Source organism: Vespa crabro, chromosome 5, assembly GCF_910589235.1.
Source record: "Vespa crabro chromosome 5, iyVesCrab1.2, whole genome shotgun sequence".
Lineage (NCBI taxonomy): Eukaryota > Metazoa > Arthropoda > Insecta > Hymenoptera > Vespidae > Vespa > Vespa crabro.
Window position 1 is genome coordinate 4696099 of NC_060959.1, and position 27338 is coordinate 4723436.

Below are 27338 nucleotides of genomic sequence, written 5' to 3' on the forward strand. Positions count from 1 at the left end.
GCAGATAGAGCTTGAAAATATTAATCTCTTGTCGGGGTAAATGTATTTTTCAAAATTTCAACGCGCCGTTCTATAATGCTCCAATAGTTAATGCGGAACCATTAGTCAAACGTCGGGATTCGTGCACACGAAAAGAGAAATTTCGATTTTAAATCACTACATTTATCATGCAAGCAGGCGCATATGACACCGTTCTGATTTTATTTTATATATTTTTCTCTCTCTCTCTCTCTTTTTCTTTTTCTTTCTCTTTCTTTCCCTCTCGTTTCGCGCGTTAAACCCCTTTTTCGATCGTACAGCTATAACCGGCTACAAGTTCCGAAATGTTCTTCTCCTTCTATAAAACTAGTTCACTTTCGACACTGCGATACTCCATGTTGGATAAAACATTTGTCGTACGAAAGAGAAGATGAATTAAAGTTTGAATTTAATCAAGTAAGTTAACTTTTTTTTAATCTCCTTATCTTAATAATAATTAAAATGTAATGTAGAATGAAAGAAAGGAAGTTTATTAAATAATACTACGTCAAACTATATCAAAAGATTCTAAAAAGAATTATGTCACAGAATGATCACCAATACCTAATCTAAAGGCTATACTTGTCTCATAAAATTCTCTTTCATCCATCCATCCATCCTCGTAAACATGCTATCAGAAAATAATAAAAATGCCGAGGGAAATAGGTTTGAGTTCGTACCCCGAGACTATAGCGCACCGGGACCGCTCGTAAATTTTGGTCCACGATTTACTCGTCTATTTATTTCTCCTTTAGAAAATCTATCGTTATATAAGTTTCTGCGAGCGATTTCTGCCACCGTGCACGGAGTTCGGGAAACGAACTGAGAAAAAAAATATCACTTGAATCGTTCTAAACTGAATGGAAAACTATTATCGGAATAAATCGCATTTTTTTTTACTCTTTCTCTCTCTCTCTCTTTCTCTTTCTCTCTCTTCCTCTCTCTCTCTTCTTTTTTTTTGAAACAATTTCCGTATATTTAAAAACTTTGAACGAGACCGTTCGATTTATCACCAAAATATTTCGTTATTTAAAGCACAGAGACAAAAATTGAATATTCAGCGTGCCCATCTTACCGACGATCATGAAACACATGGTCCGTTACGGTAAACAACGATGCAATTGATTCGTGACTATCGAGATGTAATGAATATGGAAAATAAATATTTTATCAAGGTATATCGATTTCCTCTATCGATCGTTTTTACCAAACAAATTTCTATAAATTTCTTTGCAACTATAATTTCTACCCTTACATATATACATACATATATACGTACATACATACATACATACATACATACATACATACATACATACATACATACATACATACATACATACATACGTATATACATGCATATATATACATATATATATATACATATATATTTACATATATATATATTGTGATTGTATATATATATTGTAAATATATACATATATATATACATATATATATTTACGTATTGTTATATATATATATATATATATATATATATATATATATTAATATATACATATATATTGTGTGTAACATATCTTTGAAAACGTAGTTGACTCGAGGAATTCAAAGGACAGGTCGATCCTATCTCAACACACAAGGAACACGCATGCACAAATAGAAAAGTGTTTAGCAACTGAAATAGAGAAGAAGGGGTGAGCTCCCCTCTTGGACCTCGGAGATAACTGGGCGTAACCCCCAAAATCATCTTACAAGTGTGCTCGTGTATACGGCCGAGAGGGTCTATGGAATAAAACGAGGTCTGATTTATTTATCGAATCATAAATTATCAAAGTTACAATACGATGCAACGTGCAAAACGCACATCTCCCTCTCTCTCTCTCTTTCTTTCTCTCTCTTTATGTACTTCTCTATCTTTCTCTCTTTCTACCATCCTAGAGCAGAACTGTTAGCGAGGGACCGAGAGGGTAAACGTAACGCGTGTTTGCGTTGCGTGCTCAACCGGAAACACGATTTATACGATGCAAATTAAACGTACTCACTGCTATTCGTGCGACGAAAATCTCGTTGGACGTATTGTTATTATCATTATTATTATTATTAACATTTATATTATTATATCCTACGTTTTCACTAAATATGTAGGATATCAAGATATTCGAGCAGTTTCAAATTCGTTAACAATTAATATCTTTTATCTGTGTTTGAATCGCGATCACACTAAAAAGTTTTAAACGTCAATGAGAGAGATAATCTTGACCGTAACTTTCGAGGGAATAGAATTTATGCGATCCTAACATAATGGATCTCTCGTTTATGCTCGTTATTAGAGTCCTTTAAATACTTACTGATTCGCCAAGCGTCATTTGGGGGTTGATCTCATTGCATAGATTTCAAACAGACGGGGACCCCTTTCACGGCGGACCACTAAAATACATTTGGAATGCAGACAGGAAATTTTCAACGGTAGCGTCTGCATGTCCGTCAATTGGTCACACAGGATAAGAGTCATAATCCGATTGCGAAGTATAAAATCAATTATTCATTTTTCTCTTATAAAACCAAACGTATGCCTAGCTATCTGTTAAATCGAAAAAAATAATAAGAAAAAAAAAAGAAAATAGAAAGAAAATCAACCATTTTATATTTACATTCTCATCAAGAATTGGAATATATTGAAGAGTACATAAGGTACGATCGGCCTACCTGCAGATCCACAAAAATGGCTAATTCATAAGGCTCTCTATTAATATCATTCCTTTTAGCACATCGTCGATAAACGTCCCGACGGCGAGAACATGTTGTGACACTGTTAAGGGGCGTTTTGGGGTCTGCCGTTTTGTGTATGCTCCCCTTTTAGACTTTTCGTCCTTACACCAGCGACGTATCAGCCTTTGACAAACGACCGACATTAATTTTAACCTAGTGAAATTTAAGTCGTCGAATCGGCACGAATCGTTCCCTAAAATTTTTTTGGCTTTTGCTTTTGTTCAATGCACTTTCGAAACGTCCAAATATTGGCGATTTATTTCGCATTTCATTTCTACCAATGTATACGTTTATCCGTATAACCGTAAATAATAATGGCATTGTAATGAAAACAAGATAAGTTAGTTAATAGAATGTCTCGCAACGAAAATAAAACGTATTTGCGTCGATACAAATTATTATAACGATTTTCTACTGTATAATCGCTGGCCGATAAGATTTTGACAAGGGATAACGAATAACGCGAAAGTCATCGGTTAGATAACCGTCAGATCGATGGATAAGGACTAAAAATGGCGTGCGCACGTACCAAGTGGAAATACGCTTGCAAAGGGTAGAACGACATTTGGAATTAAAAAATGGTGCCTTGGGCCGATGTCGCTCACAGTGATGCCACCGTGACAGCCAATGTAACGCACGAATTAACGAAATAATTGATTTTCATACCGTTTCGAAACGAACGACCAAATACAAAAGACCAAGCGAAAACGTTTGCCAAACCGAAAGGATATTTCCTCGATTTTCTCTATTCCCGAATATTTCAACGTTGCCCACGCGACCGGACCAGTCGCCTGAAAGCTCTCTCCGAAACATTTTTTTTGCGTGTGCATTATACGCCCTGAGCGAATATCCCGTGAACCTCTACAGACGACAAATTGTAAATTGCCTTACAAAATTCTATCTGCTTTGTTTTTATTTTTTCTTTCTTTTGTAGAAAAAAAAAGAAAATAAAAACAAAATAAAGGCACAATTTACGAAAATTACTTTTTCAATCGAACGCAAAACACGATGTACTAATATTTTCGATAGGATCGTGTATATCGAGTTCGTATCTCGAAAATGGAACCCTAAATTCCGGGGCTATTGTACGCAGGTAAGCTCGTTTTTACGTCTCGTAACGTTAATGGGAAAAGCAAAAGAGATTATTCGTAGCTGGTCTGGTAATGTAAGCCGTCGAGCACGTTGCTATACGGTACTAGGTAGGGCTTACGTAGAGAAAGCAGAAGAGAAAGGAAAGCGAGACAGAGAGAGAAAGAAAGAGAGAGAGAGAGAGAGAGAGAGAGAGAGAGAGAGAGACAGAGAGTGAGAGAGAGAGAACAGATTTATATTTGAAATTAGATTAAGCTTCTGCGCTTGAAAGCTATATAAACGCCCCCTCCTCTACCCTACCCCAACCTCCGCTCGCGTCGCTTACGTTCCTCATTCCACAATCCAAGGAGGGAGGAGAGGGACTCAATAAACCAACCACTCACTCTTTCTTCCTATGTCTCTCTCTCTATTTCGCAAACCCGGCTTTTCTCTTTTACCCTCTCCTTTTCCTTCTCTATATCCATCTCCTCTCTCTCTCTCTCTTTCTTTTTCTTCCTCTCCTTTTCGCCTCACTTTCTCTCTCACACTATCGCAAACTTCGCTTTTCGTCCTTTTCTCGATCTCACAACCGATCGTTCCTCTTTTCCTCCCTTCGTCTCACTTTCAAATCGTAACGCCATCCTTTCCACGTAATTCTCTCCTTCTCCTTCTTTATTTCTTCGTTCATTCTTCTTCCATTTCTCCTTTCATAGTAATTACCAGGAGAGAGGGAAGGAAAAGTAGAGTGAGGGAGAGGTTCTTTCTGACCGATCTTTCTTCCTCATTTTATCGTAATTCTCGTTATCTCGTTCTCTGGTCCATTCGCGTCATCTCGTTCCGGCTTTCGATCGGCTCTTATCGTCGCTTTCTTAGAAATCCTTTCGCACCCCTTTTTTTACCTCATACACTTATTCTCACGCAGTCTAAAGAGATCATCGAAGAAAGAAAGAAAGAAACTAAGACGATATAATAGCTTTTCCTTGTAAAATATTAAACAAAAATTAAGATAATATTTTCGAATATAATAAACCATTAAGAGAAATAATATTTAATGTTATAAATGAAAAATATCGTACAATAAAGTAAAATTGTAAAAGATGTACGCTCTTCCATGTAAGATGGATTAAAAAATGATCGTACGATACGATAAAACAATATCCGCCATAACGTTCGTTATGAAAATAAATAGAAGTATCCATACAAATATTTGTGGATATTTGTAAATCGAAGTAGAATAACATTGTGTTTTTGCATATTTTCTCCGATATTATTGCTTCACATTGGGGTCTGCAGAGCGCCAGCTCCCATACCGTAACCGTATCCTTGCGGTCCGAAATTTCTGATGTAGCATTCTACCATAGAGACGAAAGGGGAGAATAAAAAAAAATATATATGTATGTATATATATTATCTCAGATATTAGAAAGAGTTACAGATCTCATCGTTTAACTAACTAACGTTTACAATAAATCTCCCCACAATTTTCTTGATATGTCAAAGGTTCGAGCGGTTTACGACAGCAGAAGCAACTAAAGCAAATGTTGTGATACGGCACACCGGATGCGATCTTAAAAAATGATATCAATAAACATAAATTATTAAGAAATGCAAGATCACTCGTTCATTCTTTTTTAATTTTTTTAAGATCAAGTTCAAATCACATCACCTGCATTTCAGCTTGGTACACCTTTCGTCCGCAACGTTGACAGTCCAGACCACCACCTAGGCACTCACATCCTGGAGGTAGCTTGGCCTTGCAACATGAATCAATTCCGTCGGTATCGCAGCAGGTAACATTGTCGCAACAATAATCTCCGTTAATAATGGTGCGGCATGGTGGACTTCTTGACCTACGCAGACGTTTGAAAATCATTTTTAGAGGTAGGAGGTCGGTACATAAGTTCTCTTACCGGCAGTAGCTCGGGCCACCGCCTCCCATGCAACATTCTCCTCGACTAGGTGGTCGACGACATGGTGAAGCCGAAAGGAAAGGTCGCGGTGATGAGCAGGATGTTTCGACACACGGAGGAAATAGTCGGCAAGGTGGAATCAAACATTGTCGAGCCGGCATACAAGTTTGACCAGGTTTACCGCATCCACCCCGACAACCACTACCACAACATCCTCCACCACCACAACTTGGCAATTCTCCTTTACAAGGTGAACAACAATTTCTCCTAGGTTTCCTACAAATTGGTCTACATCCCGCGGGTGGACAACAACCTCTTTTATCGGCACAAGATAAACATTTATTATCGTCAATACAAGGATCGCATTCCTTAGGAGGACATGATTCGAATTCTATAAGTCGTTTACGGTAACAGCAACCTCTGTTATCTGAATTCTGGCAAGAAAAACATCCGCATTCTTCGTTAATTGGTATATTAGCGCAACAACTTTCTGCTTTTCTCGATTTACGACAATTTTTTCCTCCGTGACCTCCTCTCATACGATCGTCATCGTTATCATTTGTATCTTGAATATTGTTTGAAGAATCTTGAAGATTTCTATGAATACAATTTGTCATATCCTTGTCAATATTATTTTCGTTATCTTTGTCAATGAGATCGTTATCATGGCATGGTGTTTGCGTTGTTCCACCGATATCGGAATAATTTAAATCTTCATCATTTAAATCCTGATCAGGTTTTCTTAGATCCTCGGAGGAACGTATAGTTAGAATATCTGCTTTCGAACAATCATCGAGATTTCTATCGTCCAAAAATACTTTTCGATCATTCTGCATATCACGACGACGATCAACAGTGTTTTTATCTTCGCAGAAAGACACACGGCGAGCCGATAATCGTAGGCAAGGACGTGGCGTTGACGACACGTTGATTGGATTTTTATTATTTCCTTCCGTACTGGAAATACCTGCACTTACGATCTTCATTTTCACATTTAAGTGAACTATTATACTTCCAAATGAATTCTGATATGCTATCAGTCAAATTAGTTTACACTATTACAAATTATATACCTCGATTGCGACTTTTCCTCTTCTTCCCCACCTCCACGTAGTCTACTATGCTTCTTCAAATGACAATCTTTGTTGTTTATCGACGATACTTCACCGATCGGAGAATCTTCAGTGGCGCAGTAACAACAGCAATGACAACAAGTGGAATCCTTGACAGAGATCGACGGATTCAGGATCGTTGAACGAGGAAACGTTTTGATTTCTTTGGATAAATTATTCTCCTTCGTGGAACGTAAAATGCTTGGAAAAAGTCGGGAGTAACAATTTCGACAAAATAATTCACCACGATGCGTCGACACTGTACAACTGTCCAACAACTTTCGACAGTTGACTGTAAACGATTAAAAATAGGTTAGGAGACGATAAAACGAAAAGAAAAAACTCAAAAAAAAAACTTTTATTTGTAATATAAATCGATGTAACTTACGGCAAGAGAAACACAACGTATGCCAAACTTTTCCAAGAGCCAATCTTTCCTCCGCGAAATAAACTTCGCGACGACAACGTGCGCAAACTCCGGGCATTTATCTTCCTTGTTAATCGCGTGTGTACATGTATATCGTCATCACATTTCAAATTTTATATATTTTATATGAAAAAAAAAGTATATATATATATATATATATTCGATAATATACACCAAAAATCTTAAAACATTTTTTCACTTATATTTTTGAAAAATAACGAATAATATAAAATCGGCTCGAATCGGATACAATTGTATTTCGATTATCGAACAATCGATTTATTTAAATAAATATAATCCATTATTAAAATATACTCCACTGTATCTATAGTTTTTTATTTTCATCAACGTTCTTCATCATATTGGAACAAAACGATCATCGTGTAGTATTTAAAATAATCGTTTAGTATTAATAATAAACGAAAATTTAAAATAATCAAATTTCATCATCCTCTTCCCATCATCCCGTCACGTTTTATTGTTTTTTTACATTGATTTCTTTTTATTTTATATTTATCAAGACAAAATTATTGTCTTCAATATGTTTCAAACTTTTTATATGAATAATTAAGTAGATTTTTCTATGTCATCGCTCTCAATTTTTAATAATGAAAACGTTCAATGTTTACTAATAAAAATATCACAAAGAAAAAAAATTGTATTATCCGAAATCATTTGAATTTAAACATTTGCAGTGTGTTTCTCTAAGAAATTATTTTATATAATTTTATCTGATCTATTTATTTACCTGCTGAAGTATTATCAACAATGTGTAATGTAGATAGTATAATATTTAAGTACAATTAGAAAAACAACATTATGGAAACCAATAGAAATATGCAATCATTCGCCCGGTAGTACTTGCGTTTACAATTAAATTTCGATAGATCGCAATTATACCGATCCAGATCTTACCACGTGCTGCATGTGGAAATCTACGGGCTGAAATAATATACTAATTAATCGTTTAAAGAATCTTCTATCGACCCGATCATAATCGATCCAAGGTTCATCAACCGCCACTTTCTCTTAACCTACACGTGGGACAAAGCTTGGATTTTTTACTAATTATTTAAAAAATTTTTTGATAGTTCTACACAATTATCATGACATAATTAATTCACATAATTTTTATATACAATTTGTATATCCCAGAAATATACAAAGTACATGTATTTTATGATCACTACTATGTTACATTTATAATTAATATATTGTTTATTGATAAATTTAAAGTTAAAAATTTTAAAGTTAAGTAACATAAGTAATTCATAATTAAATACCATTTTACAATTAATGACACTCATTCATGAATCAATATATAACCAGGCTTTTTAAACTATTTTAATTACTAAGTGACAGATAATTAACCGATCTATCATTCTTGTCTTAAAATAACCTTAAAAACAAGTTAATCTAAGAAGTAAAACTTTTGATAGGAAAAATGTTTATTTCTTCTTTGTTTATTAAAATTAGTAATACCTTATAATGAAACATATCTTCTAGTTGATTGAATTCCATTCTTCTTTCACTGCTATTAATTATAAAATAATTAGCTTAATGTCTAAACTTAATCTACTTTTTATTGAATAAAATGAATTAATACTTGAATATTCTTAAATATTATAAACAATTATTTGAATTCAAAATTTCTGTTTAAGCAGCTATTAGCTTTATATTATTAGCGATGGAATACATATCATATCATGTAATACATATCATAACATGTCACCAGTGGTTTCACCATGTGGAGATTCTGCATGTGAAGATAAAATAACATATTAATTAGTCGCCTTTAATGAATAATTTCTCGATCTGGTCATAGTCGATCGAAGGTTCATCAACCATGATTTTATCCTAAACCATTCGTGAAAAAAAGCAAAAATTCTTTATTAATTATCTTAGAAATATCATGAAAAAGTTCTAAAAAAATTATCTCTATATGATTAAATCGATATAATTTCCACGCATAATTTATACATTCTATTTATATACAAAGTATATGTATTTTATAATCAATACTATGTTACATTCAATATTAACATCTTGTATTATATTGAAGAAACTATTGTGTTAATCCATAAATATATGTCGTTTTATAAACAAAGGCATTTATTTGTAAATAAACTCAATATATACATGCTTTTTAAACTATCTTATTTATTAGATGCCAGATAATTGAATGATTTGCATTTTCGTTCTTAAATTATCCGTAAAAATAAATTCATTTTAGAACCAAAATCCTTAATATTATTATTAATATAAACATACTAAAGCGTAAAAAAATAAAGCATTAGAATCCCAACATGCATAAATATATATTTTATTACATTTAATTTATAGTATATAATAATAAACATCAATCATTTTAGGTGCTCTAATACGCGAATATCGAAAAATATTGATGTTAACAAATCCAACGATGATCATCCGTAACAAAAAGAAAATACATTAATCATATAATCAATATATAAAAGCATAAAATATAAAGAAATAATATAAAATTTAAATACGTGATTCTACGTTAAAACTTATAATACTTAAACAATTCAGAAAAGTTTCAAATATTATTAATATTAATAAAAATAAAGTATATATGAATTATATTATGAATTACTTCTTTATCGCGTTCTTTATACAAAAATTACAAATAATATTCGATAAAAATTAAATATTGTAAAAGAATAATTACTATAATGTTAACGATATTTAGTTTATTTACAAGATCTAATAATATGCGAATCTAAATAAGTATTTATACAAAATAAATATTTTGGACTCTAATTAACTAAGAACTTGTGCATCTATTGAACGATTCAGCCACGAATTTTACGTGCCAAGGAAATGAAATAAAGTTATAACAATTACTACTGACGAGCAAAATGATAACATGGTAAAAAAATTTGATAAGACTACGAACTATACCGTGAATATGGTCAAACGAATTGCGCGGCTCATGCGCATTGCCTCACTTTATAAATGTTACGTGTTAAAAGAACATATTAATTTCTCTTAATATTTTATTGGAAAATAGCATAAAATATAATAATTAATTGTAAATGAAATCATTGAAGATTGTTATCAATCGTTTTATTATGATAATGGGCAACTATTTTTATGTTAAAGTACTTAAAATATGTTTTTATGAGTGTTTCCGTCACAGAAACGTAGATTCCCGCAATAGGTACGTAACTTTCTTCTTTTTTATTTCGAGAGTCAACAATTATTTTATTAATAAATCGATTAATTAAAGAATTTATTTTTTTTTATGATTGATCTCCCTTACAAATGTTCAGAAAGAATAACATATTATTTTATTTGGCTATAAGTCGATCTGTAAGTATTAATTATTAAATAATTTATATTTATTACAATAAATTAATATTTAAACAATAATCTATTTGTTTAAATATTCCAAAATTCGTAACAAGCATTAAAATTAAAATAATTTTAAATTAATATTTTAATACACATAAATTTCAAACTCGAGATTGAATTGATATCAAATCAGTTTTCGAAAAGTTTTCTTTTTCTTTCCAACAAATAAACATCGTAATTCTCTCTTTCAATATGAGTTACTTAAATTTATACTTCCAATAATTTTGTAATTATTTAGACAATGTATAAATACACAGAATACAATAAACTAATATTTAAATAATAGTACCATTTGCTTAATCATTAAATGGCCGAAAAGTTCGAATCGGCACAAGTGATTGGTTGTAATTAATCAGTAGAAGAACATTGAGTGACCATAAATAAATCTTCTTCGAAGATTTCTATAACTTTCTGTAACATTCAGTTTAGCGATATTACTGATATCTTCTATAAGAAATTTGTCTATATTTATTTTGTTCATCTTTTCCTATTCGTATGGGTGTAAAGTGATTATGTTAATATTATTTCTAGCGTATTTCATAATTTTCTCAATTTGTAGACTTCTTAGAAAGCTAAAAAATATTAGATCGAAATTAGAGAATTACTTGTGTGTGTATGTATGTGTGCAGGACGTATTGATATCTTTATGTATATGTAAATATGTATTTATGTTTACATTTATTTGTAAAATTTGAAAATCGTATAGAAGATGATTAATCAATGAAAGATTATTAATTAAAACATCGTTAATAGACAAAAAAAGTAGCTAAAATAAAAGCAGAAAATTCGAAATAAAAAACGTCCCCAAAGAATACCGAGACGCTAATTTATTTTGGCGGATATCGTTTAAACGAAATGATACTACGATTTGTTAATATTAACGAGTGGAAATTGTGTTTTCGGCAATCTTTTTGTATATAAAATAGATATGTACGCTAGAAAAAAATTTACTAATTATCTGTAATTAACGTGATAACGAAGCTACGTTACGATCACTAGTAATATATACAAATTCGAAAGAACGCTGATTGGTTATGTTAAAGTGAGCGGGCATTCTTCACACGCATGCGCAGTGCATCATCTTATGTATATTAGGGACTATATATATATATATGTATGAATTAATTTATTAATCTTTATAAAATCTAAGAGCAATTAGAAGTCTTATTAATTTATAACATAAAATTAGACAAGTATTTTTTTTCTTATTAATTCAAATAGATTCTTGTTTCACACACATAACATAACACGCATATACAAACACACACAAGCTTGTCGCCACACATACATAGATTCTCTTTTCACTGTTGAGTCAAAAATATATAAAAAATAACTATATAAAAATAATTTCCAAATAAAATAATAAATAAATAATATTTCGATCTTGAAATTAACAAAACTTATTAAATAAATAATTGTAAAAATATTTTTGTTAAACGTGTGAAAATAAAAAATTTTTTAAATCAAAAAATAATATAACGATAAAATTGAGTCACTGAAATTTTGACTCTGAATAACTGAGCTAACAATTACACATTGGATATTGTAGGATCGTTAGTTTTTATTGAATTTACAAAGTCGATAAATATTTCGTAAGAGAAACAAAACATGTGATTTCTAGATAGACTTCTCATACTCGATTGATATTACGTACGTTACTCTTTTTGTATCTGACTTAAACAATTCATTATAACAATAAACTAATAATAGTATTTTTTAAAAGAAGCTCACAGATATATTTACGTTGCATTACTATTCTTTATCCTTTCTTTATCTTGCCATATTGTTCTTAAGTTAACAAGGTCATAGTTAAGACTTGATAACGATCATATCTTCGTTATACGTCAGAACATTTAAACCAGGCTTTTACTTGTAAAAGCTTAAAAATTACTTGTTTTTATATATAACTTTGGCAAAGAAAATAACATTTTTCATAAATCCGAACAGATAATCTTTTAGAGAAAACCTTTATCTTTCAAATGAGTTCTTGATCATTAAAATCAGATAAAAATAGTAACAATGAGAATTCGTGACATAAATCCTTACAAAAGCATAGGAAGAGAGAGAAGCCTTTTAAACGAATCATGTTCCGCGCGTTCTGCGCGTGAACACAGTTACGTATATGCGCATTCGCGGCGAACGTCAGGTGATAGCGCGAGTGGCTCTGTGATTCAAAGAGGTTAAGGGACTATTTGGAAAGAAATGGCAGCGATAAAGGGCCTCGCTAGGAATATCCCTTATTTAAAACAACAATTCGCGGCCCTTTTAGGAAATACCAGTACCAGCGTAAAGTTCATATGCATCGTAGTTCTGTTCTCGTACTGCCTTTCTTTCTCCTCAGAAGCAGTACGCGTTCTTAGCGTGACACCAGGTTATTTGATACCACCAGCCTTTTGGATCTGGACGGCCTTCACTTTTTGTTTTCTTGAAATACACTTTTGGGAAGTATGTGCTGACGTTGTGACTGTTGGTCTTTGTGGGAAGTTGATAGAACCTCTTTGGGGTGCTATGGAGATGATGACCTTTTTTGCGGTTGTTAACTTTGGAGTAGCCGTATTTTCAGCACTGTTTTATTTATTTCTTTACATGTGCACCAATGATACTGATTTATTATTTGACATACATATTCATGGCCTGACAGGATATATCGCAGGTATTTGAGAATTAGTATAAGAGGATAACAAAATATGGAAAAATAAGTATGCAAGAGCAATTGTACCTCAGTTATACATATACCTTTCAGGTGTCGCGGTTGCAGTAAAACAGATTATGCCAGATCATATTTTAATAAAGACACCAATTGGAAAAATTACTAATAGGAATATACCTTTAATGGTTTGGATAGTTGGACTAACGCTTTGGTTAATAGGATTATTGGAAGGTACACATCCAACTATGTTTCTAAGTGGATTATTAGTTTCCTGGACTTATCTTAGATTTTATCAAAGACATAATAATGGAACTAGAGGAGATATGGCTGATAATTTTACATTTGCAAGGTGATCATTTAAAATAAAATTTATCATTATATTAACTTCTGTTCTGTCAATATTATGATAATAATCTATTACAGTTTTTTCCCAAATGTATTACAACCTCCAATAGCAGTAGTAAGTAATACTGTACATGGTTTCTTTGTACGCATTGGACTTTGTAGAAAAGTAGTTAGAAGATTTGATATGTCAAATGCACCACCTGGCTTGGTAATTAATCTTCCTGGAATTGATCCTCATGATAGTGAAAGACGCAGGTTTGTATACAGCTTAATTGTGTCATATAAAAACTGAAAAAGATAAAATACTGAAAGATAACAGAAGTTTACTCTCTATTTCAAATAAATGTACTTATTTGTTAATCAAAATATTAAAACTTTTATCACTTTTCAGACAAATAGCACTTAAAGCACTGAGCGAAAGATTAAGCAAAGATCATACAAAACCATGGCAACAAGATCGAACTAAAAAACATTCTCCTATACCACCTGCGATTTCTATACCAATTCCAGAATCTTCTACACCTAAACCACTTGCATCTCCTCTTATTCCACAAGTTAATGTCAATATACACAATCATCCTTCTACTAATACGTGATTACTTGATGCAGACTGATTTCAATAGGTTTATGTGTAAATATATTAAGAAACTTCTAAAGAAAATGTTCCTAAAAATGGGTTTTATAATATGGCAATATACGAAATTCTATATATGTATTTTTCGTTAAAAATATATTTATATATTTATGTATATAATGCAACTGTTTCTATATTTGGTCATATTATGAAACAGAGTCATTCAAAACAATGGAAAAGTTATACACATACACATAAAGCATACATTATGAAACATAATATCGTAAACATTTTATTTTTACATTGTAAAATATTATCAAGTGCAACACATATAATGTAACTTCATAGAAAAAGCCTATAAATATTTTCAAATATTCGTATAAATTAATTTAGGAAAATCATTAATTCATTTCATATGTTATTTAAAAAAAAAAACCGGAATTTACTTCTACTTATCATAAAGATAAAAATGAAAATAGCAACTATATTATAAAAAAGAATTAATATTTTTTTGAATTTAATAATACAAAAAAAATGACCGAATAATTATCATTACAAGAAAATATGTTAATAACAATATTCTTTAATTTTTACATTTAAACAATATATATATAACAAATTATATATTTGATAGAGATCAATAAAACTTGAAGTATATATAATGTTGTTAAATATAATGCCATATTATATATATTAAAACATAATGATCTTTAGAAGATTCTTAAGAAATAGGAAGTATTAGATATATCTCTGTGAAACTTGTGATGCTGTTTTCCAACAGAAACCATGATCTTCGTTGCTAAAGATTATGGAATCTATTTACATAATCAGCGACTGTTGATAAATAATACAATAATTTAAATGTTTTGCGAGGAAATAACCTCGAAGCTTTATAATGCTGTTCCGTCTAAAATTTAATAGAAAACCACTGGAAGGTTGATAAATGATGAAAATGAAAAATGGCTTCCAGTACAACAGTCGGACATTCCCATTAGGTACACCTTCAAACATAAAGAAAGATACAAATTTTTTAAATGGTAAACTTTTTACTACCACAATTGAGAAAATATTTTCAATAAATTAGACTGGGAATACAAAGAACATATACACATTGAAATCAGTAGCATAGTTTTCGAGTAAATAATATCTTATATAATTTACAGCTCATTCATGATACATAGGATGTCTCAATTAAGTTAAATATCTAAATTATTTCTGCTGCTATTAAAATTAAGAAAAAATAATTAATAGAAGTTTATATAGTTTGCATATTAACATCTGTTTTTTTATAATGTGACATTTAGATGAATTGAATGATCTTAAATAAAAAAAAATTCACAAGAATTGGTTAATATGAAAAAAAAAACGACAATGATCTTGAAATGGCATTCAAAATGATTTTGGAAGGATATTTTTTATCACCAGATGCACGTCCTAGATTCACATAAACTCTTCTTAGTCATTTTTTCTTACTTTCTATAGTGACAGAAATAATTTTGATATTCAACTTAATTGAGACACACTATATAAATACTTGTGATCAAATTAACATGCATAAGTATATTATGATAGTTTCTTTTTTATATTATCTCTTCACTGATATAATATCATTAGAATCTTTTTTGCAACAATTATCTTTGATGGTAGAATCTATGTTGAATTTCATATTTCGATAATGAAAACCTTGAAAAATTAATATTTGAGATATCAAGTAAATTTTATTATTATTAGATTCACAATCATCATATTAATATGTTATTGCACATGCATGTATTACATACATTCCAAATCTTTGTATGTTGAAGTGAAATGAGGGACTTCTATATTGCTTAATATCAAATGCAGCTAATACTGCAATGATTATTACAGATAAAGTAACTACTCTAAAAAAATACACAATACATAAACAGATTGTGAAGATAGAACAGTCATGATGTAATTTAAAAAAAGGGAAAAACTATCTTGATGGACTGATGTAAATAAATCGAATGAGTTGTAAATACATAAAATACGACATGTAATGAGATGGGAACAAGACATTGAAAAGAAGCAGTGGTTATACATACGATTGTGTGATAGAATATGGTTCAAAACTATTTTTATGTATGATGTGAAAACATTCTGTCAATGTATGAATGTTTATTATAATCTTAGCCTTTCACTTAATTTTCACAACACATTTTTTAAGTAATTCTATTTTAAAAACTCTTTAGTCAATTAATATTTATTATTGAAGGTATAACTACTGTTGAAATATGAAAGGCTAAAATTATAAGTATGAATGAACATTTGTTAAAGTCGTTGGGTATATTTTAAGAAAATAATGTAATAATCATTATTACACATTATATATATACATGTTATATATAGTTAGTTTTGTACATAAGTTATAACAGTTAAAGTCCTATCAATATTAAAGTCTAAAAACAAAAAAATTAGTTTCATACTTTGAATTCTACTTATATATGTGCATGTATTTATAGAATCATGTTAAGAAAAATTTATTTTTTAAAAAACGAAAAAATTTTCCTTTTGTTTATAAAATTATTGCTATATCACGTGTACGTTGTAAGGTTTGCATCAATACTTAAATAGTAAAACATATTAAACGAAAAATGATTTTTATGATGTAATAAAATATTTCATCATGAAAAATATAGTAGCAGGTATTAAAACAAATTATTTGTATAATTAAAACATTTTTTTATTGCTATAGAGCCATAATTTTAGTAGCTTTATATCATGGTTATATTATATATACTCTTAAAAAGTATAAAATATTTCAAGATTATTTTTTCCTAAAAGCCAATGAAATTCACATTGGCAATAAGTTTATACAATTCGCTGTATATTATCCATGTTAGTTTTATCACAACACCTTAATGCAGTTTTCACAATGATCACTAAATAGTATCATTAATTCTTATCTATAAAATTGTTGCTGATGTTGTGACCACTGAGGTTGTGGTGGTGGTGGTTGTTGTGGTGGTGGTGGACCATATTGTGGATCTTGTATATATCCTGTAGGGGATGGCCTTATTGAAGTTGGAGCGGAAGATACATATTGCTGCTGAGATGGAGGTTGTGGCACATAAGATACTTGTGTTGGATGTTGAGCTTGTGGATAATATTGCTGTGTCTGTGAAACAGGTGGTGGAACATTGTATGTTCCATAATTCACTTGTGGAGGTGGAGGAGGATAATAATGATGACCTTGTTGCGAATGAATTTCATGTGTCGTCATAGTAGTATCTTGAATAGGTACAGTTATAAGATTAGTTCGCATAGGTCCATTACTTGGAGGAGGTGGTGCAGAATTTTGTGGATAATTTTGCATAGATATGATTGTTTGAGGTCTATGTTGCTGCCTATGTTCCACAGATTGTTGGTTCACCATTGAGTTCACTCTTGGATCATTTCCCATAATGGGTTGCACCATGTGAGATTGCACTGACTTTATTCGTGTATTCTGCATTGAAACAGAAGACACTTTAGACAATTGTGATTCGATATCTGATTTAGAATGCACGTATTGGGGAGGTTCAACTTGCATTCCCTGAACCGGTTGTGGAGGAGCAGATATATGTCGATGATTAATATGTGCCTAACAAAAATAGTAAAATGATCAAAATTATTCTTTTTCTTGATCATTAAATTAAATTATATAAAAATACAAAGTACCTGCAAATCTCGTTGACTAAGATATGTTCTTCTACAACCAGCATTTCCATATCTTGTTCCCCCATGAGTACACATGAATACTGTACCCAAACCTGTTTGTTCTACTCTGGAAACTTTTTCCATACAACGTGGGCAAACTTTATCTTCTCGTTTGGCACAAGATAAACAAAATACATGTTTACAAGGTATCTATAATAATATAATAAATGCATAATATTCTTTACCTTCTATTATATATATATATATATATATATATATATATATATATATATATAAATAAATATATATATATATATATATATAATAGAAGTATGTATATATATTGCATATTGTATATTGTATATTGTGTATATATATGTGCATCTTTCATAAATTATGTTCATAATATTGTCATATCTCACCATACGTCCATAAATAAGAATAGGTTTCAGACACTTGTCGCAACAATGTATCATAGGATTAAGAACTTTTTCACCAATGAGATTAACACGATGGTCCCATCTTAAACGTAACATTGGTTCAGGAGGTCCTCTATTAATGGTTGTAAAAGTTGGTGCTTCCAGTTGTGATATATCCGCTTCCAAATCGAATTGTTGCTCCAAAGGAGCTTGCTGCAATGGTGGTGGTTCATGTTCCTCTGGTTCACCAGTTGTAACTTCTGCTGGAGTTTCTTCTGTTTGTTGGGGTGTATCTTCTTCATCGCTTTCAATTACCTATACATACATACTTTTTTATAAAATCTTAATATAAAAATAATTTCTTAAAACTTGAATTTATTTATTTACTTTAACTTGTTTCTTTGTTCTTCCTCTAGTCCTGCCACGAGCACGACCACGGGCTCTACCTCGAGCTCTGCCTCTCATTCTTTTACCGCCATCTTCCTCCATCACTGAAATTAATATTAAGTGTCAAGAAATTAATACAAAATAACACGTATAATACTCCTAGAACTAAATAAATAATCATCAAACGATTTATCGTCGGTTCTACAATAATACTTCGTGATAAAGGTTATGTGACGAAATGTTAAATATACAATATAAATTGTAAAGAATAAATAAGACGACAATGCAAACAATTACAATTACTTGGATCATACAGATATATTTATAAACAGATAATGCTTACAATAGAAACGTATTTTCTTCTACAAAATATTTATATTCAGTACGTTATTTTTTTCATTACATTCCGTCATCTCATATATAATACAGTGCTACGTTCTTCAATGAGTTGATCCATGTGACGTACTCTTACCGTTTCCATGGAAACGATACTATACTTGTGTGTGAAAGCAGGTATGTATATATTCTACTAGTATCTTATGTCTACTAGCATTTTTTTATGTTGTGTTTTACAATTAATTTGTTCCTACTAATTAATTATCTTAAATAAATTTTCTTTATAAATATATCATTATTAATTGTTATATTATTGCTCATAAATAAAGATGTAAATATAACAAATAAATATGATGATAATACATATTATTTCATGGACAATCAATGCCATACTTGTTTTCTTTTCCCGCTCCTAAGAGCTTAAAATGTGTTCATGAATAATTTGATAGTGTGTGTGGGACATCCATATAAGTTATATTAGTAAGACGCTCCGATTATTACACGGTTATTTAGAATTTAGATTTAATAATACTTTAAGAAAAAGGAATGTCGTGTTGCGATGGAAATGATGAAGAGGAACAAAGACCGCAACCAACTCGCGTACGAGGATGCACGGATATTTTCTGGATGTGTTTTTTTATAGCATTTTGGTTTCTTATGGTATAGTAATAATGTTTGTTTTTATACACTATCTCAAATTAATTATGACGAATGTCATGAGGTTATAATTTACCAATTTGAGGTTTTAATTTATCGATTTTTTTTAAAAATCAAACTATTTTTAAAGCTGTAAATTAACATAAATAACATAGAGTAATACAAATATATTTACATTTACAATTTTATGTTCTATTATATATATATATATATATATATATATATATATATATATATAAATGCTTTATATATTATTATAATTTATAGATTTTAATAGCAGCTTTTGCATTGGTATATGGTAATCCATTACGTCTCATAAATGGATATGATAGCTTTGGTAATACATGCGGTATGAAAAATAATCCAAAATTTGGGAGCATGGAGCTTTTTGGACAAGATACTAGTGATAAACCGTTAGTTTATATGATAATATTTTTTTTCATTGCTGTTTACTAATATTATTTTTTAATTAATTTTGATTATACTTTTTACAGATATTTATTTTTCCTTGACGTAAAAAATGTATCACAGTCTTTAAAAATTTGTGTCAAAAAATGTCCTGATAGAACTATGATAACTATGGACGATATATGTCAATTTTATAAAGAAACAGGTTCTCAGTTATGCCATGATAAACCAGGAAATGATTTTAGTGCTTGTAGTACTGGAATTAATAAGCACAATAAGACAGGATCTTGTCCTGAATTACCTGTTTACAATAGCATTCCAATACTTAATCGTTGCATCCCAAAGGCTGTTCAAGATGTAGGGGAAACAATTATTTCTAACTTATATGGACTCATTAATTCATGGGATGTGATTGAACAAATATTAGGTGATCTATATAAAACTTGGAGAGAAATCTTAGCATTATCCTTTTTAGCTTTTGGTAAGTACATTACATTTTGCTCCACGATTACATAATTTAATATGTTTTAAAATTAATACAGAAATATTGTCTAGTACTGTCCCTTTTCATGATTGCCATCTTTCATTTGTTGGCAAGTATTGTAACTTGGATAGTAATGATCCTTGTCAGCATTGCATCAGTAGGTGAGTAAAATAAATATTTTACTATAAATTAATAATTATAGGTTAAATTACACATAAAATTATTATACAGCTGGAACAGGATTATTATGGTGGACATATATAGGAATAAAAAGAACATTAGATAAAACAGATCCAAATCAACTTTTAGAAGAATCAGTTAGAAATGAAAGAGCTTTTTTAATATTTTCTATTATCGCAACGATAATAACAGTAAGTATAATTTATTTATTCTTCTTATCATATATACTTAATTAATACAAATAAATTAATTTAACAATATTTGTATTTTGTAGATTATACTGTTGTTACTTGTTTTTGTTTTACGTAAACGTATTAGTTTTATGACAGCATTATTTAGGGAAAGTGCAAAATGTTTAGGAGAACTACCTGGTTTATTTTTTCAACCATTATTAACCTTTACTGCTTTAATTCTATTCTTTGCTTTTTGGGTTACTGTCATCTTATGTCTTGCTACAGCTAGTAAGTATACTTATTCCCTGTTGTGACAAAAAATGTTCCTTAACATTTAGCTTTAACTTGTTTTAAATTGAATAAAAATTAATTTCAGATTATCCAGGAACAAAATCAGTTCAAATGTATAAAAATCATATATTTGATCCTTTGAATTTAAGTTCTCTTGGAGAAAAAAATATTTTGATACAAGAAGAAAAACTAAGCATTTCTATACATAAATTTAAAAGTAATGTATTTACAATTTTTTATACTATAATTATAACAAGTGATAAATACCATTTTTTCTTTAACCTATAAATATGTTTTAGCATTTACGCTCGTTGAATACGTTGATGCAACTTGGGTAAAATATATGTGGTGGGTTTATATAATAGGTTTGATATGGACATCAGAATTTATAATTGCTTGTCAAGATATGGTAATAGCTGGTGCAGTTGCACATTGGTATTTCAGGTAATGTTTATTGTAATTAAATAAAAGCATATATATATATATATATATATATATATATATATATATATATATATATAATTTAGATATAATATATTTCAGAGATAAGGATGCAAGCTTATCACCAGTATGTTCAGCTATTGGAAACTTGATTAGTTATCATTTGGGTTCGGTTGCTTGTGGATCATTCTTAATAACTCTTTTTAAATTACCTCGTCTTATTTTGACATATTTGCACAAGAAGTAAGTAAAAAATTAATTAAATTTATTGCAAAATCATTCATATTAAGTCTTAATTTCATTATAGATTTGAGAAAAACAAAGAAACTTCTCCATGTGCCCAATGTGGTCTGAAGTGTTGTATTTGTTGTTTTTATTGTTTAGAAAAGTTTATCAGGTATATGAACCATAATGCATATACAGTTGTTGCCATTGAAGGAACAAATTTTTGCAATGCTGCTAGAATTGTAAGTCCAATATTATTATCATTATTGGAAATATATATATTGATTACCTTTTAAAAATATAAATTTGTTATAGGCTTTCAAAACAATTGTTGATAATGCTCTACAAGTAGCTGTAATTAATGGTATAGGAGATTTTATATTATTCTTAGGAAAATGTTTTGTCACAGCTGCTACAGGAAGTGTTGGATTACTCTTCATGAGGCATGATCCACGATTGCATTTTTATGCGGCACCAATTTTTATTACTTGTATTTTTGCATTTTTTATTGCACATTGCATTATTTCATTATACGAGGTATATATAAATTTTTACTACTTGTTATAAATAATGTATTGTTTTCTCAGCCATAATCTTATTCGATATTTTTTTTTTTATTTTCAGACTGTTATAGATACTCTATTTTTATGTATATGTGAAGATAGAAATTTAGGTGGAGAAAATGGAAAATGGCGTCAGTCTCCATTAGCACACATTGGATCAGATGTTAATACAAATGGTCAACAATCTCATGAATTATCACCAATGAATACATAAACACACATTTGAATATTAGTATTAATTTATATTGCAATTCTTCCATAGCTTATTCAAATGTCTTTCAGATATATTTTTTCTATTATCATTTTTGTTACAATATATAGTTATTCATTTCAGTATTTTTTTTATTTTATGAAAACTACATATTGTTTATAGTGATAACCTCAATTACAAATATGCCTTATGCAATATAGATTAATAATAGAATTTTAAATAATATATTAGATATATAATTTTTAAATAATATGAATGTAAAGTAAAATTTATGATTTATATAAATCAGAATCAATCAAGAGAAATATTTTTGAGATGCATTATATGCCTAATATGAGATTGTTTATCTATACAACGACACTATAGTTATACATGATGTTATCTAGATGGCAGATTTTTATAAGATAGGTATACAACTTTTAGTTTGCAGACAGTTTTATTAATATAAAATGAGGCTTTAGATTTGTGACTAATATGAACTTCATAAGGAATATGCATTTATAAAGATTATATATATTAGAATGAGATTTTTTTTTTAAATTTATTTTTATGGTAAAATTAATCTATGTTTTAAAGAGATATATTATGTACCTATAATGCTTATATGGCTGCTAAAATATGATTTACATAAGTGCCATTAAATTTATACAAAAAGAATTGTAATTATTGTCAGTAACGTTGGAATAGAACTTAATGATATATTTAATATGAATTTATGTATAAACTTATACCTTTTATGCAAGGTGTATCATGTAATTCATATATATTTTATCTTTAGTTATTAGTATCTTGAACTACTAGTTCTTTACAAACTATAAATATTAAATATATCTTTAACGCACATTTAATTGCAATGTTACTAGCATATATACGAATTAACTATATCTAAGTATACGAAATGTTATACGTTATACAAATTTTCTATTACACTATCATTTATATCTAAGATAACTTGTGACATTTTGATGTCTTTCTAAGTATTATTTTTAATTAAGACTTTTATATTAAGACTTTTACATTTGCATTTAATAATTTAATTATTGCTGAGAAGTGTACTTATTATGCTACCTGCTATAAATTTATTAACATGCACCAAAATCATATGATAATATAAGGTACAAATATATAACAACTGTAAAAAATTTTAAGAACAATATATGTGAATTTTATTATTATGTAACAAGGATATAATCATACAAGTATAAAATGTTCAATCAGTGTTTGATATTTTTTTTTACTTTCTTGTTTGTAAGTCTTTTCTTTTTAACTTTTTTATTTAATGGTTTATTTAATTGTTTACTTGGAGACTTCTTTTTTTTTCTCATTATAATCCTTTTTGGACTTTCCATTTTTTCTATTTCTTCTTCTTCTTTATCCTTACTTTGTAATTCTAAAGCTTTTTCTATTGGATCACCTTTAAATATTTCATCCACAGGATTTAAAGCATAACTTTCTTTTGGTTTATTAGCTTGCTGTACCATCTTTTGCTCCAATCTGTTCACATATTTACCAGCAGCTTTCTTATTTAATAATTGTCGATACTATAATTATAAAATATATAGATTATTATTAATTTGATCTTATTCTATTTAACATTATTAATATTACCTTAGCAGGTGAAACATAAAGAGGATTATCCCATAATGTTTCTCCACCAAAACTATTAGCAAATATTTTAACTGGATTTAAAACAAATCTAGGTCCAATTTCTGCTAATCCTCCATCTTCAGTGAGAATTTGAAAGTTTCTAAACCATATTCTATTATCTAATACAGTAAATGTGTAAACATGATCAAAGAATGGTTGACTTTTCGGATGATGATATGGAACACCAAATATTTGAATGAATAACTCTTTCAAAAGATTGTAATGTGGTTTTGTATTGAAATTTTCATCAAATGAAAGTAATGGGCGAGATCCTCTTAAACAATTTCCTGTCATCTTTAATTCGCCCATGGTATAAACTATAATAAAAATAATTTAAAAGATAACTTTAAATACATCTATAATATAAACGGATACTTTTCACATTGCAGTAATATATTACATACTATTTTCAACTAAAAATTTAGCACAAGGTCCTGTAGATATATTAGAAAACCAAACGTAAAGATCCCTTTTTCTTCGACCTTCAAAAAGTATACATTTATTGCAATTCTTCATTTGACACATTTCATTAACAACCTGCAAATCTTTGGAACGTTCCATTTTACTTTCAGGTCGATGATGTGGCATAAGAGTCTTTATATCTTCCATAAGATGACGATGAATATGACCAATACCCCTGGTTGAAAACACTAATACACGCTGCTTGTTTATCCATTTTACCTAACAATCAATACATTTAAAAGATTTATTTATAACTTTTCCTTAAATATAATTTCTCATTTCAATTATTGCAATATATATTATTTCCAATAGTGAGGTTATTTACTAACCTTTTTCGGTGGAGGTTCGTCTGACATTCTTTTTATCGGTGGTAAATTTGTTTCTGTTGTTTCTGTTGTTTCTGTAGTTTCTTCATTTTCTAATTGTTTCCTCTTCTTTGTCATTATTTACAAAAAGTTAATAATACTGTAAAAGAAAAACCTAATTGTGATAGACGACGATAGAAAAAACGAAACGAACGCGAATGTTGCACGTTACTACATGTGTTTCCGGCAGAACGCGAGACACGGCGTATTTCTTACGCATGCTCTTTAGTTAAAATAAAATCAATGATAAAAATTTTAAAATTGAATCGATTATATACATATATTGTTTTAAAAATAGTATAATCATAAAATAGAGTGTTTTGAACTTTCATCGTTTTATTCATGCGAAAGGACTTGTTTCATGTTCATACAATGAAAGTACAAATCAAGCGTGAAATCCAATGATGAACACTCATAAACAGTCATAACTGTATCCAGTCTTACGAAAAACGCACCGCGCTTAAAATTACAAACCTTTATTTTATTATCACACGTGTTTAATAATACGTGTATATTGAATATGTAAGTAATACGTCGATTAATTTTAATATTTGTTAGTTCGTTATCGTTATCACTTTATATATATATATATATATAGCTGGGTATAAAATATATGATAAGAAAGGATATTCACATTAAACGGTAACGTCATCATTACAGACTAATAACAAATTGTGGAATAATGTCGTGAACTTTGCTTATTATAAATACATTTTTTCGCTAATGAATCGATTTATAAACAATTCATGATTCAATAGTTGCTTTATATATATATATATATATATATATATATATATATATATATATGAATGTATATATATATATGAATGTATATATATATGAATGTATATATATATATGAATGTATATATATATATGAATGTATATATATATGAATGTATATATATATACATGTAATACATGTTTATATGTGCATATCACATGATCAACATATTTTGTATAAAGTATACATGTTGGATATATATACATATATAAGTATGAATTATACAGCAACTATTGTAATCTTATAATTTTGCATCGTGTAATTCACACACTTAAAAATACATAAACGTATTTCGTGCATATATATAAACAATTATACAAATTATATAAAATCAAATAATAGAATATTTTTGTATTTCTTTATATTGTATTAATGTTACTAATATACTTAATTAAGTACAAAATATTTTATAAAGGAAATATATAAGTAGTATTCCAATAAAGCAACATATAAATATTACTTTCACATTAACATTTTTTTAATTTCTTCTTTATATTTATCATTTATTCCTAACAACCATAATATTTATAAATTAAAAATTAGTTGTATAAGCATTTAAAAAAGAACTTATTACAAAAACTAAGTATGTCAATATATATATATATATATATATATATATATATATATATATATATATATCTAGATACATAATTATATATAAATAATAATATTTTAAAAAGTAAATGGAATAATATGGATTCACTGTTTAATCATCTCAAATATCACATAATACTTAAAGATTACAAGCGATCATTATTTTGTTACTATAGACATTATATTCTCTATATCTATTTAATGCAAATCAATCAAAACTTCAAGTATTTATATAAAGCACCTAATTCCTATTATAATAGATATATTTCGAAACATATTTATAAGTAAAAATATTGTCCTGCCTCACATGAAACAATGAAAAGCAATGAAACAAATCTGTTATTCTTTACTTGATATTCCATGTTTGAGAAAATTTGCAATAGTAAGAAATTATTATGAATCGACTATTATGCATTAAGAGTATATTTAATTTATTACATATCTTCGTTGATCTTGGTAATTCATGCACTGCAAAATATGTCCAACCTTATTTATATCTATCACAAAAACAATGATATATGAAGATGTAAATGGTTACTTAATATAAAGATTATATATTTTTTTTTGCATTTAGCAAATGATTTAAATGATAATACAATAAAAAATGTGACTAGTTGTCTATTTAAAAAGTTTTTGAATGCTTAGTTCATGAGAAAAAAAAAAAAAAAAAGTTTTTACATATATAAATGCTTTATTATAACAGTTAATTTTAATCACAATGTTGTGAGACTGTATTAAATTTTTAAATATTATTAAAAATTATAACAGAGTAAATGATTGAAAAAAAACTGTGTGCTAAGAAGACATACAAATGTATTATCTAATACATTCCAGCGC

The 27338-nt window shown here is 29.0% G+C and overlaps 4 protein-coding genes across 4 annotated transcripts; 2 read left to right on the forward strand and 2 right to left on the reverse strand.

The window, feature by feature from the left end:
- The first annotated feature begins 12774 nt into the window (after positions 1–12774).
- LOC124424097 (transmembrane protein 115) lies at positions 12775–14692 on the forward strand. The gene is made up of 4 exons (XM_046962644.1): positions 12775–13299; positions 13390–13645; positions 13720–13896; positions 14033–14692. The coding sequence occupies exons 1-4, from the start codon at positions 12849–12851 to the stop codon at positions 14235–14237; spliced, it is 1089 nt and encodes a 362-aa protein (XP_046818600.1). The 5' UTR covers positions 12775–12848; the 3' UTR covers positions 14238–14692.
- Positions 14693–16897: 2205 nt separating this feature from the next.
- Positions 16898–19181, reverse strand: LOC124424195 (E3 ubiquitin-protein ligase Hakai-like). The gene is made up of 5 exons (XM_046962909.1): positions 19025–19181; positions 18682–18785; positions 18298–18609; positions 17897–18085; positions 16898–17819 (listed from the first exon to the last, which is right to left on the reverse strand). Exons 2-5 carry the CDS (start codon positions 18781–18783, stop codon positions 17139–17141), a joined length of 1284 nt encoding a protein of 427 aa, XP_046818865.1. The 5' UTR covers positions 18784–18785; positions 19025–19181; the 3' UTR covers positions 16898–17138.
- Positions 19182–19384: 203 nt separating this feature from the next.
- Positions 19385–23868, forward strand: LOC124424194 (choline transporter-like 1). The gene is made up of 12 exons (XM_046962908.1): positions 19385–19677; positions 19942–20087; positions 20169–20563; positions 20638–20727; positions 20798–20937; positions 21021–21207; positions 21296–21427; positions 21510–21654; positions 21754–21894; positions 21959–22118; positions 22192–22413; positions 22501–23868. Exons 1-12 carry the CDS (start codon positions 19564–19566, stop codon positions 22651–22653), a joined length of 2025 nt encoding a protein of 674 aa, XP_046818864.1. The 5' UTR covers positions 19385–19563; the 3' UTR covers positions 22654–23868.
- Positions 23793–25859, reverse strand: LOC124424196 (ribosome biogenesis protein BRX1 homolog). Its single transcript, XM_046962910.1, has 4 exons — positions 25089–25859; positions 24702–24978; positions 24259–24614; positions 23793–24191 (listed from the first exon to the last, which is right to left on the reverse strand). The coding sequence occupies exons 1-4, from the start codon at positions 25200–25202 to the stop codon at positions 23865–23867; spliced, it is 1074 nt and encodes a 357-aa protein (XP_046818866.1). The 5' UTR covers positions 25203–25859; the 3' UTR covers positions 23793–23864.
- Positions 25860–27338: the final 1479 nt, after the last annotated feature.

Excerpts from the sequence above, each read along its gene's own strand:
- LOC124424097 (XM_046962644.1), top strand. The coding sequence starts at position 12,849 with ATGGCAGCGATAAAGGGCCTCGCTAGGAATATCCCTTATTTAAAACAA. Across the intron at positions 13,300-13,389 it reads CCTGACAGGATATATCGCAG|GTGTCGCGGTTGCAGTAAAA; the intron begins GTATTTGAGAAT and ends TATACCTTTCAG. Across the intron at positions 13,897-14,032 it reads CATGATAGTGAAAGACGCAG|ACAAATAGCACTTAAAGCAC; the intron begins GTTTGTATACAG and ends ATCACTTTTCAG.
- LOC124424195 (XM_046962909.1), bottom strand. The coding sequence starts at position 18,783 with ATGGAGGAAGATGGCGGTAAAAGAATGAGAGGCAGAGCTCGAGGTAGA. Across the intron at positions 18,610-18,681 it reads GAACAAAGAAACAAGTTAAA|GTAATTGAAAGCGATGAAGA; the intron begins GTAAATAAATAA and ends ATGTATGTATAG. Across the intron at positions 18,086-18,297 it reads TTCTTATTTATGGACGTATG|ATACCTTGTAAACATGTATT; the intron begins GTGAGATATGAC and ends ATATTATTATAG.
- LOC124424194 (XM_046962908.1), top strand. The coding sequence starts at position 19,564 with ATGTCGTGTTGCGATGGAAATGATGAAGAGGAACAAAGACCGCAACCA. Across the intron at positions 21,655-21,753 it reads GTTGCACATTGGTATTTCAG|AGATAAGGATGCAAGCTTAT; the intron begins GTAATGTTTATT and ends AATATATTTCAG. Across the intron at positions 22,414-22,500 it reads GCATTATTTCATTATACGAG|ACTGTTATAGATACTCTATT; the intron begins GTATATATAAAT and ends TTTTATTTTCAG.
- LOC124424196 (XM_046962910.1), bottom strand. The coding sequence starts at position 25,202 with ATGACAAAGAAGAGGAAACAATTAGAAAATGAAGAAACTACAGAAACA. Across the intron at positions 24,979-25,088 it reads ACGAACCTCCACCGAAAAAG|GTAAAATGGATAAACAAGCA; the intron begins GTTAGTAAATAA and ends ATTGATTGTTAG. Across the intron at positions 24,192-24,258 it reads TTTATGTTTCACCTGCTAAG|TATCGACAATTATTAAATAA; the intron begins GTAATATTAATA and ends TTATAATTATAG.